Source organism: Atta colombica, unplaced genomic scaffold (genome assembly GCF_001594045.1).
Source record: "Atta colombica isolate Treedump-2 unplaced genomic scaffold, Acol1.0 scaffold181, whole genome shotgun sequence".
Lineage (NCBI taxonomy): Eukaryota > Metazoa > Arthropoda > Insecta > Hymenoptera > Formicidae > Atta > Atta colombica.
This window is the reverse complement of record NW_017259273.1, coordinates 419,070-431,914: the sequence shown is the minus strand read 5'-3', so window position 1 is coordinate 431,914 and position 12,845 is coordinate 419,070. Positions and strand designations below refer to the sequence as shown.

Genomic DNA, 12,845 nt, shown 5'->3' with positions numbered 1-12,845 from the left:
TCAGGGTGAGGAGCAGCCTGAGATACTAACATATTCTTTATATATATAATTATATATGAAACATTTTTTCTCGAGCATATTACAAGCTTCTGAAAGATTTTAATTTTATTTTTGAGTTTTCGAAATTTTTGAGCTTAAAAGAAGTCTAGAGAGATAAAACTGATTAGGGGATTCCATTCCAATCACTTTAAATCTTAAAAACATATAATGCAAGATCATACAACCATGAGTAACATTCAAAAGCAGCCGTCGTTCATTATTTATTAAAAAGTTATTAAGTATATTAAAATTAATTATTCTTTTAAACAGTAGCTAACGCACGCACGCACGCACGCACGCACGCACGCACACACGCACAAACATATTTTTGTGAAATGTTATAAACCTATGTAAAATTCATTGAAATAGGTTGCGTTCAGCAGTTATTAACATTAAACATAATTGATTCTGTCTTTAGTTTCTCACTGAATCTCAATGTGTAAACCAATCATATTAAAGAACAACTGCTGCTTTTTTTTGCTAAACGTAGTTATACATTACTGGAACGAGCGCTAGTTTCGCAATCAATCAAAGAAATCAGTCCAAGTAATATCTTTATCCTTTTCTAATCTATACCTAACTATAATTACGCATGTGCAGTATCGTTACTACACACAGCGTATAAATATATACCTTTAATAATAGGATTACCCACTATAATTGTAATTTTACATGCAATTTTTTTATAATTGTAGAAAGAAAGAAATCATTTTTTACAAAATAAAAATACCGAGAAAGAAACTTTCGGGTCGGATAATATTATTGGTATCTTACAATCGTTCAACTGTTCAATAATGCATTTGACTCTATCATATTTTGAACTGCAACCAAAGTATATCCTTTCGAATGTTGCCGAATTGCAACATATTAGTGCGCGTCAATGCACTTTTCTCGATAGCGAGAGACATTGGACTTGATCTGACTTGAAGTTGGACTTTATCCCACTTTATCTGCTTTTATCATTTATCAAAAAATCGATATGGAAATTTGCACGTGATTATGCTCAATTTTGCAGTTGAAGCATTTTCGGGTCATTCTTTATTTTTGTAGACGATGCCCGTAACATTTTCTGGAAATTTTAGAACAAATTTTTGAAAAATTGTCTATTTTGAAAGGTGCAACATTGTTAATCTGACATTTTTTAATAAAATCTTTGTCAATTTGCGAGTGACTTGGGCATTATGGACATGTGAGCTAATTATACTTGTATCATTCTTGCTGAGGACTCTAAAGAGAGTCGAAACGTTCAAAATAAAGAAAACATCAATCCAATATCTGAGTATTGATTGTTTATTAAATAATTATATCGTTTATCGTTGCTGACTCTCATTAACCTATTATATTTATCTTTTTATATTGTTTAAAATTCGAGAGTTCTAATATAATTAGTATTATTGTAAAATACAAAATATAAATTTTTTAATAAATTATTTTAAATACAATAATTAAGAAATAATGCCTATATCGGTCGAAGTTAAATCTTGAGTGCTTTAATAATTTCATGTAAATTTACATATCACATTTGTATAGTTTGTCAAATTGCACTCCGAATTGATTTTTCGTACTTAGAAACGCAATTGATGAATTATTATAGTACTATTATAGTACTATTATAGTACTATTATAGTAATATCACAAATTAAATTGACGAACAATTTAACAATTTGATGCTCAATTGGCATTATTTTAAGAAGATCTTCAGAAAATATATATACAGAAAATATGTAAATAAATTTATTGCGAAAAATATTACTCAGCTGTGAGACGAACTGGAATCTCTAGCATTTCAAATTTATTTACAGATTTTCAGTACATTAGTTCAGCTGACGACTAAAACCTTTTGAATGTTGTTCAGGATCATGACTTGAACAATTTGTCAAGATCAAGGCCATTGGAGATTTCTCTTATCTTCATTTTTACATAAAAACAAGAATTAGAAAAACATTCATCAATGGTCTCATTTGGTAACAAATATTATCAAAATGGCCTTGAACAACATTTTCTTTATAATTCTACCTGTTTCATATCGAATGTATAAATAAAGAGAGATATGTGCTGATATTTTTCATTTTGAGAAAACGTCCAAGAGCATATGATCTTTCTGTTTTTAGGCCGGAATTCATAATAAATTTTTATTTCAGATTGTTTTAAGATGAATCACAAAGTTGTTAAATCAATCATATTAGGTATGGGAAAAAGTTCGTGGCGTTTTTCCCGTTAGATGGTATTAAAAAAACGCGAACTTTTTCCCACACCTAATAGAACTGTATTATTACATTTCAATATATTACTTAAGATGATCTTGAAAGAACGGACTAACTATAAATATCGGCCTAGGATTGCTTTTTAGGATCATTTTTTTCTTCAGAAAAAAACATGGATCGTTTTTCCCAGGTGTTTTTTTTCCAAACTATCAAATTAATACTTTACGTTTACCTTTACGATGACAATAATTACAATCTCATGTTTTTGATCAACAGTTCCTGAAAAATATAACAATATAACAACGGAGTAATCTCCTAATGTAAAGATCAGCTAATTTTCATCAAATCTATCGATTAAAGTTGTTAGGTGAAAGAATAGCGTTTCCAGGAGACCGTTAATGTCATTCAGAAAAGGCGATGACAAAGGGCTACATTCCAAAACGTCCTCTTCAAATATTTTCCTCGAAGAAAACATTTTGGAATGTATATTAAACTAAGAATCTCATAAGATCGTATACATGTGAGTACACAATCAAAAGGAGATAAATGCCATTAACAGCTGGATTTTAAATGCTTGTGAAATTTTGAAATGCAGTTCAAAAAAATTTTAACTTTTAAAATGTCTTTAGTTTTGCAATAGAAGTGCGTAGAAATACATTTACACAAAGAAATTATCTTGAAAGATATATAGTTTGAATGATCTTAATTCATTCTGCGTTATTTTGCAGAGATGAAGTGATTCCAAGGACATTTCTGCTTCTCACATGGTGGAAACGATTTCGCATCGTGACGTAACGTTCCATATCGTTTTGCGCTGCTTCTAGCGGCCGCAATGCGCTTAATTTTCGACGTATGCTGAACGAATTTTCTTAACGAAAATTTTCGCAATGACAGATACGCGTAATGTAATCCAGACGATTGCGAACTCTCGTAATTGCGCCGGTCTACGTCAATGTCGTCAATGCAAGTGCACATATGGATAAACAACCGAGTTATTATGCTGAGTCTCGCGATTGGTACAATTGAAGTTCCGGCGGTATCGTCAAGGCGCAAGTGTCCCCCACGTGTTGTTATTTGCATCTTCCTCTATTCTAACTCGATCCTTTGTTATATATCGAAATGTATACGCAGTATATCTATCATTAAAGAGCTACTAGAGTTTGACGTAGCGGTATCCATTACACAAAGCGGACCACATGACTTGATCACCTCGATTATTCTCTATAAAGACTTTTAATTTTGTTCCGAGTTCTCTTGATTCCGATGGAGTAAAGAATGAATAAATTAAACAATTTTCTTTAAAACACGCAATTTCAATAAATCAATAAAATAGTACAAAAAATAATGTGCACACATTGTGTTGCTATAGTTCCTTGATGCAGACAAAAATGTGATTTATTAAATAAAGGAAATATCAGTTAAAATAGCTTCTTTAAGCTCATCAACTTAAAATCTTGAAATTACACTACATATCTAGATCATTTTATTAAATCAATAATGCCTTAGAAAGTGAAATTTGTTTAGAAAAACATGTATTGTTTTTTCTTATTTTAAACATCTTCATAACAAATGTATTAATTACAATAAAAGTTATTGTGTTGTAAATTAAAAAAGTCCAATTATTTCCTAATTATTTCATAATTTATTCCTGTATCAGAGATCCTCTACACTAAAAAAAAGATATTTAAAAACTTATTTGTGAGATATAATATTTATTTTACTGAAATAATAATAGATAGAAATAATAATAGAAAATAATAATAGATTCTCATTTAATATGATAAAACAACATTTTATTTTTAGCAAATAAACTGTTTCATTTTATTTATAATTAATGAGACATCTTAGAAATGTATATTTTGTCATCATAGTAAAATCTTTTCAATTTTGATTACTATGTACTAATTTTATAATTAAAATGTTGAAGAAAATGTTTATTTGCAAATATTAGAACTATTTTTTCAATGTAATCAGAATTTGATCACAATAAAGGGTTTGACATTTTTCATCAAAATCGTCCAGATAAGAAAAGATATGTTTTAGCTCGCTCTGCAATAGTGTAAAAGATATATGCTCTCTCGTTCTAACTCTAGTACGAGAGAAAAAAATATATTCTATCTCTAACTAATTCGATTTGACGAAGAATCATTAGACTAATAAGTTGTCATAGCTAGTCTCTGATTAAAGCGTCTCTATATCTTAAGAAAACTTAAGAGTGTCATCCCAGTAGCAAAATTTGTCATTTTGATGTCAAATTCAAGTCATATTTGTACAAATGATGACGTCAAGTGATCAAAAAATGACTATAGGTTTTTATTCGACAGCATTCCGTGATATCATATTGACGTCATTTCATGATGGCATACTGATATGATTTTCGTAACGCCATTCCGTGATGTCATAAGTCGCCAGTTGGGTAGTACAATGGTCAGTAAAGGCCCAAAATATGACAGCAAAATGATAAACTTTGCTACTTGGGATCTAACTTCTTTACAGACATAAAAAAATGTCCAATTAGCACATTCATTTACAATAGTGCATTTAGTCATATAATAAAGTCATGTCATATAATAAAAATACAGAATAAAAATTATTCGTTATAAATTCTATATCACGTTGGTTCACTAGCGAATTCTTTGACAAAGAAATAAAATACAATGTAGAAAGATAAAGTGCGAATTAAGAAAAAGGATTTAAGAAAAAGGAAATAAATAGCTTAGTAGTAGCTTGGAATTAATGCAAACACGAACAATTATAGAAAAATGTTTCGTAAAAACAATTGGATACTTCGGTGATCTATTTTTGCATTGCTTTCATTCGATAACGATCATAATATGACCGCAAATTGCCATCGTCTGACCTCTATTGCGACCTAGATCCGATCAAAGCACTAATCAATGCCGAAAATTCGGGCCGAAACTTTGATTTCGTATTCTCATTGATTTCAACTAATCGATATCAACTTATTATTATGTACTTTAAAGTACATAATAAATTAATAATATGAAAATAAGTTTTAATGTTGTTTAATAAGTGATAAGCAATATTAATTATCATTAAATAATTACTGTCTGAAGTTTGTCAGAAGTCGGTCAGAAATTTGATATTATATAATACTTGACGCGGACAAAAATTGAAGATCAGATTAATTATGAATTACATTAAGATTAAATTGAGAGTGAATACACACGTACATGGATAACAAAAAAACTCAAGAAATATCGCGCACTTCCAGAAGTGCGAGTCCGTAACTGTTTTACATTCCTATCGACAGTTGTCTGTGTCGTTACGCAGATTTTTCATATAAAATGTCTGCGCAACGACGTCGATAACTGTCGGTAATGTATAAAGACAATTATGGAAACGCGCTCCAAGAACTTGGAAGAGGCTCATTCAGTATATATTTAAACTTGGAAACTTTGTCTACAACCAAGAACTTATCGAACACGCTCAAAACACTAGAAAATTATTTCGTTGAAGATAGCTCGCAAGGAGCCGAAATTTTCGAACAAATAAGTCGTATGTAATAGAAACAAATTACATTATTAATTTGGCGCACCAATAACTGCGCAGTATTATTCTCATTTACTTGTATTGTGAGTTTAAATTGTTAGATAGATACATATCAAAAAGTTCAATAAAATATTATTTAAATATATAATAGAAAGTTATAAAATATCAATTTTTCGATATCAATGGAGAATCACTCGAGAAAATACGAAGGATTCAATCAGACCTGGCCTGCTTTTTCTCTTTGTTAACAATTTGAGGACACTCTCGACTTTTTATAATCTGTCTATTTTCATCGGATACACGCCGAAAAAAAGATATTTACAATAAAGCGATGATCAGTAAAATAAGAAACTTATCGACAGAATTTTCCGTTTGACAAAAACTCGTTCTTACACAAGACTAAATTATTAGTGCAATAAATTTCATTCAGTCTCAGCAGATAAGTGTCAAATAAGTGACAGATGATATGCATAATTGCATTTTTTTCTATAATCACTTTTTATCAATCAATTCGCAATTGAATTAGTTGCGATAATTTCATCATTTATGAAAAATTATATTGTATTAAAAATTCAGGACTGCGCATTTATGAAATTCAATAGCTGCAATGTCTTTAGGAAAACAAATTGCACATAAACTTATGTAAAAAATGTATATATGAAAATAAGTAAGAAGAAAATAAGTAAGAAAGTATATATTGGAATTCCTAATTTCATTACAAGCGAAATATTAAACAAAACATTTGAGATAAAAGTTTTAATGTAAAGAGAAAAGATAAGAGATAAATGTAACAATACTTTACAATATATTTTTAAAAATAGTAATATTTTTCATGCTATTTGTATAAATTTAAAATGTACATATTTTCTGAAATAAGATTCCTTTATATACAATTTATACAAGATGTTCCGAATTTAAATATCAAAACTTCAGGAGTATGTAGATAATCGATAATTATTTATTACAAGGGATCCAGTCCTGATGATCTTGATATATGTTGTCAAGATCATCATTCTGAGTCATCAGTCTTACCTTTATCTTAACAATTAAATGGCATTCTCTTTTATTTTTTGAAATATTTAGAGTTAAAGTGCAATTTTAGTATCATGCGCCTATATAACCTTCTACGCGAAGCGAAATTTAGCACATCTCCTGTCCTGCCTAAAAGTGCACATTCCATCTTGCAAAGCAAGATAAATAGCACATTATTATATAATTTATTAAATTTTAGTTGAGTTTAGTTAAGTAGGGGTTAGTAGAGGGTTAGTAAGCAGACATATTAATTATACTTGTTGAAAAAAGCCAGATAAAATGTATGACATAAAGAAAGCTAAATGATGTCGACAAAGATTAGAACAAAAAAAGATAATTTTGTTGCGCATGCAAATGGGAGACTCACCGAGATGCGACAACGAGTATGGATCTGAAACAACAAAAAAGAAACAAATAGGATTAAATTTAAAGTTATGCTGATTTTAATGACTACATGATCTGCAGATGCTTAATTAACAAATATATTTATCAATAAATAATTATAATAACAAAATCCTTCGTATTCCAAACAGAAACAAAATGGCGCAAACCTGCGATTTTCTCAAAATTTATTTATAAATATAGACACTATCAATTTCTAACAGTAACAGTGTAAGAAGCTTTCCCAATCAACGTCGCAAAATTTGAAAGTGTATTTTTCGAAATGGAAAATCAATTTTTTATTAATAAAATCGGTAGGATGTAAATATAATTTTTTTAATTATAAAAAAGGTCTTTTAATTATTATAGGACACTATATATCTTCTATATGTAATATGCATTAATTTAATCAACGCGATAAACATTTTTTTTATCTGTTATCAGATCACAGAACAACTCTTTTGAGAAGTATTCGCTCGATTTGATTGATATGATACTCGATCTGCATTTCGTTGAAACGATTATCTTTTCCTCCTTCTTCTCCTCTTTTTTTATTGAAGATTATTATAGAACGTGTGGTCCGCATTCAAGGTCTAACTGAATCTATCGCACATTAAGATAAAGTAGCAGGGAAAACCTATTTATAGATTATAGGCCACTTCGTCTTTCTTTTTCGAGAAGGCTAATAAAAAGAATCGAGTGATCGATAGACTTTCCTTCTGCAACGTCATATTAGAATGTTTTATACTCAAGCGATTAATGATCATTTCAGTTTATTAAAAGAAAGAGAGAATTTTAACTATAAAAGTATTTTTTTCTAAATAATTATATTTGCGAGAGATATACATATATTCTCGTCTCTTCAATATCTATGGAGAATACATCATTCATAAGACACCGGATAACCAAAAAGGATTTACCTTTAATGAGCAAAAAGAATGAGCAATTTGCGATACGTCAACTAACTGTAATACTCATAATATCGTGGAATATATGAACAAAATAATGCTTAAAATCGAGAGTAAGAAAATGGAGTTTACTATTAACAAGAATTGGTAATAAAACCGAGTTGGTAATCTCAACACTAAGGCATAGAGATTGTGGATTTTATTGTCCGGGATTGCTAATATGCAAAGATGGAAGATGTGATAAAGCAAAGAATCATGGTCAAAGATGTGATGATGAAGCTTATGAACATCTGGAGAACCGAAAGACCTCGAACAGGATGAAAATTCCCTTTGTTCGAACTCTGATATTTTTTTAGGAAGGAAAGATAGAGGATTGACGCGTTTGAAATATAATGTTGGAAACAAATGTTGCAGATTCTATGAATTGCTAGACGTACTAGTATCATTCATCCTTGAGAATTTGAAATAAAAAGATCGACTATCCATTATATACTATTCTACTTCGACCATGAAATTACACAAGCGCGGCAACAACATTCTTGAAAAATTGGTAATTGTTGGAACGTTGGCAATGTCAAGAAAAAAGAGCATGAGGCTGTAACAGAAACCGTCAATAGAACACTTCATACGTGTTCAAATAGAGGTCACAATCTTCAGTCATGAATTAGAATCGACTTGTATGTGCATGCGTGCGTGCGTGCGTGCGTGCGTGCGTGCGTGCGTGCGTGCGTGCGTGCGTGCGTGTGTATGTGTGTGTGTGTGTGTGTATGTGTGTATATGAGCCGTTTAATAAAAAAATGACTTTGTTCAAACACAAGAATAAAAGGAAAAGGGTTCAATTTGGTCACAAAATGTTTTAATGAATTGGGTTCGGCCGAGACTCAGACTCAGGACCTCTCGTGTCTCTCATCTAGCGCGTTATACACGAGAGCTTCGTTGCCATGATGCTATAGCATCACGTATATAATATTGGAGGTAGATATATTTTAAAGAATATATAATAATAGAATATATAATATATTATAAGAATATATATAAACCTAAATTTATGTATTACACTTGTCTCAAGACAATGTGTCGATTTTATTTTATTCGAGGAAGTAGAATAAAAATTATTATGATTTAATCTTACAATTATAATTTTATATTTTATATAGTTGAGCTAAGATTGAATCAAGAATTTTTTTTCTCGATATTAAAAATCCTTTCTGAGAGTGCGTGTGTGCAATGTGGAGAGGGTTCCGTTAGCACACATCCTGACAGTACACATCCATTCATATTGGCTGGTGCCTAGTAATTTTTTACTGCTTACCAATGAGAATACTTATTTTAAATTGGCCAATTAGCAATGTGCACTATCGGAACTTACTTTGCAATGCTGTATGCAATATGCTGTGGGCAATATGATTATGTGTGCTGTATTGCGGTCATTTATGCAATGTGTTATATAATATTGTTGTGTGTGCAATATTGTATGCAAACGAAGCTGAAATAATCGTTTTATAGGCAAACAGAGCCTTTTTCACACACTTAGGTAAGGATCTGCGTAGATCTATTTAGGTTCAAAGAATCTAACATCCAAAGAAAACTTTTCATACAAAAAAGATCTATTTTATAAATCAGAAATAGTAAATTAACGAGAAATTAACTGCAAATATACGAAAAAATGTGTATTAATAATTCTCAAAATTTTAAACGCACTTTTCTCGAAATCGTATTTTTTAAGTCCATTGAAATTATTATGAAATTATTATATGTGATAAATTTTATTTGCCTAAAAATAAAAATACTGGAGATTTAAGATAAAAAGTACATTATGATTACAATACATCATTTCAAGTGACTATTATCTTATAGTAAGATAAATCATACTTTCAGTAAAATAAATTATATACTTACAATAAAATAAATCGTATTATTTTCAAGAGTGACGAATACAAATAATTCTCAGAACTTTTATACGTATATATTTTTTATTACGCAGTAAAGTAAATTTTGTTAATGCTAAAGAGAAAATATTCATTGAAAAAGTAAATTGAGATGTCTGAATATAAATTTATTTTACAACGACAATCTTATATATCAGAAAAAAATTTTACATGAATAGGCATGTATCCCTATGTGAATTTGATAATTCCATAAATTTTACTAGAATTCTAACGTATATTACTGTATATTTTTCTCCGTGCATATATTAAATACTGTATTAATATATATTTTACTTTTTTATTTCAGATCGTTTTAATAAGTCTTATTAATAAGTCTTATATACAACGGCTATGTTCCAAAATTTATTGCAGTACTGAAAATCTGTACTGCACGTAAAGATTTCAGCACAAGCAGTGATTTGAAGCACTGCCAATATTAACGACAAATGATGATCACACGTTTTGTGCGACATAAGTCAAGTAAATGTTAAATTAATTTTTTTGAAAAAATGTATAACTGTTAAAATATGTATAAAATGTTAAAATAAATGTTAAAATATGTAAATAAAATGTTAAAATATGTATAAAATATAATGTATGTCCCTAAAATTTATTGGAATATAGTTAAAAAAAAAATTCGATAGTTATTCGAATTAATGGACACTGCATCGATATTGACTTTGACATATGTCATCAAGGTCATGACCCTAACGACCTAAGTGACTTTTAAAAGGAGTTTAGATAATCACTTGTGTGTTCGTTCAAAAGTTATTAACAAATAAAGTTTAAAAAATATCTTATTTCTATCATATACAATATTAAAAACTATCCTATACTCTTTTTATGTAGAATTGCACGATTTTCGACGCGAAACGAGGTTCATTCCACCTGCTCCTCAGCTAAGGTTTCTCCTAGATAGGGGAGAAGTGGAGTGAACCTCGTTTTGTGTGAAAAGTCATACGCCTGTCAAAATACAACAGAAAGATATTATTTTTTAATTTTATTTTAATTACTTTATTAATTACTTTTGAACGAACAGTGACCGCTATCTAAAACCTTTTGAAGATTATTCATGGTTATGACCTTGGCAATATATGTCGAGGTTAAGGTCATCGACGCAGTGTTCGTTAATCCGAATAATTATTTTTTCCATAGATAGATTTTTACTGAACAAATAGTTTTTTGCAAAAATTAATAAACATTTTAGACTAAAACAAGGATAGACTTTTACAATGATTGAAGGCTATACGTTTTGTAAGAATTTTAAAGCGTTCAAATTTCAATAAATGAGTGAAGAAAAGACTTTTCCAGTGATCTTTATTTTTTTCAATTTAACTAAAGAGCGATCTTAACGTTGTACATTTCATTTTGTAGATATTTTATATCTACCTACATTTTTCATATTAAAATTTTTTTTTATACAATCAATATTTTTCGTTCTATATGTGAAAAACCTGTTTTCTGCAATGTACCAAAAATTTTTTTGCATTTTTTTTATACAATATTTCCCATACGAGTCACGAATCTCAAACATATATGTTTGTTGTGAAAAGACATGCGTTGCTTACAATTTTTTTCCGTTCAAAATCTAATTCTACTGGATTAATGTGCTGTGGAGAGTATGAGGTTATCTTTAAATATACAGGATGTTCTAGAATGACCGCCAAATATTTCGACCGCCAAATAGAGCGAACTAAACTGAGTCGATAAATTCATTATCACTTCGCAATTTTCGCAATAATTAACAAGATATTAAAATTGCTGAATATTGGTTTTCAATAATCTTTTTACTAAAGTATTATCAATTTTACAGAAAAATAGCAAAAAACAAAAATAATTTTTTTTTTCATAGAGCTCTAAAAATTTTTTCAGAATTTTTTATCAACTTTTTAGTACTATATTTTCTTATTGACGATCATTTTTACCAATACGAAAATGCAGTAAAAAATTCTCAGAACTCTAAAGAGAAGAAAATAAATAATTTTTGCTACTTGCTGTTTTTTTTTTTTTTGTAAAGTTGAAGTTAAGTTTTTTGAAGTTGAAGTTAAAGTATTTGAGTAAAAATTTATTGTAAACCAATATTCGGCTATTTTAGTAATTAATATCTTGTTATTGCGAAAACTGCAAAATGTGGTAGAAGACTTTTCGACTCAGTTTAGTCTACTCTATCAGAACACAAAATATTTGACAATCATGGGACACCCTATATAAACTACTAAAGATGACTCGAAATTGAGCCAAAATTTACGTATTTTAAATAAATTTCATTAATTTATATTACATACTTTCATCAGCCTTTTTATCTAATTTTTCTCAAATTTCAGAATCCTATTATTATATAATTTTTTGTTTAAAATAAATGTTCTTCGAAATTTTCAGGGAAAACAAGTTAAAAAAATAACAAAATTAACTATCTTTCAATTTTGAATGAAGCTTTCTTGTCTCGAGATGCTCGATGTAACAATTTTCTTCAGAAGAATCAATCGAATTAGTGAGGATAAGCAAGAGAGACGAGAAGGAGAGGAAGTTCATGCGTCACAACACGCGTGCGTCGCTCTAAAAGCCACGGGTTGCCACCCTAAATGTTGTAACTATTTTCAAGCCGTGGCCTGGCAGAGCGCGACGTTTATATCTGAATACACGAGGGCGAAAGTGGCATTATTTTCGGCTACACGCGATTTAATTTAATCCTGAGTTTCTCGTCCATCCGGAGAAAATCTCGAAGTCAAAAGAGGTACCGTACACATCCAAGAACTGCTGATTCAAAAACTAACTAAAACTTGACCTTTTCCCACATGACAAGCGAAATCACTTTCCCATCCTTTTTTCTTAAAAAAAAC

The 12,845-nt window shown here is 29.6% G+C and overlaps 1 protein-coding gene across 5 annotated transcripts in view; it reads right to left on the bottom strand.

Annotated features, from left to right (window-relative positions):
• LOC108686453 overlaps nt 1-12,845 on the bottom strand; it is a 140,142-nt gene that overhangs the window by 27,421 nt on the left and 99,876 nt on the right. For 4 of the 5 annotated variants that reach the window (XM_018191770.1, XM_018191768.1, XM_018191771.1 and 1 more), the window contains one exon: nt 7,156-7,179. The exons of the other annotated variant lie outside the window; for it this stretch is intronic. In XM_018191770.1, the coding sequence (XP_018047259.1) occupies nt 7,156-7,179 (24 nt within the window). The remainder of the gene's footprint in view (nt 1-7,155; nt 7,180-12,845) is intronic. 5 annotated transcript variants of the gene reach the window in all.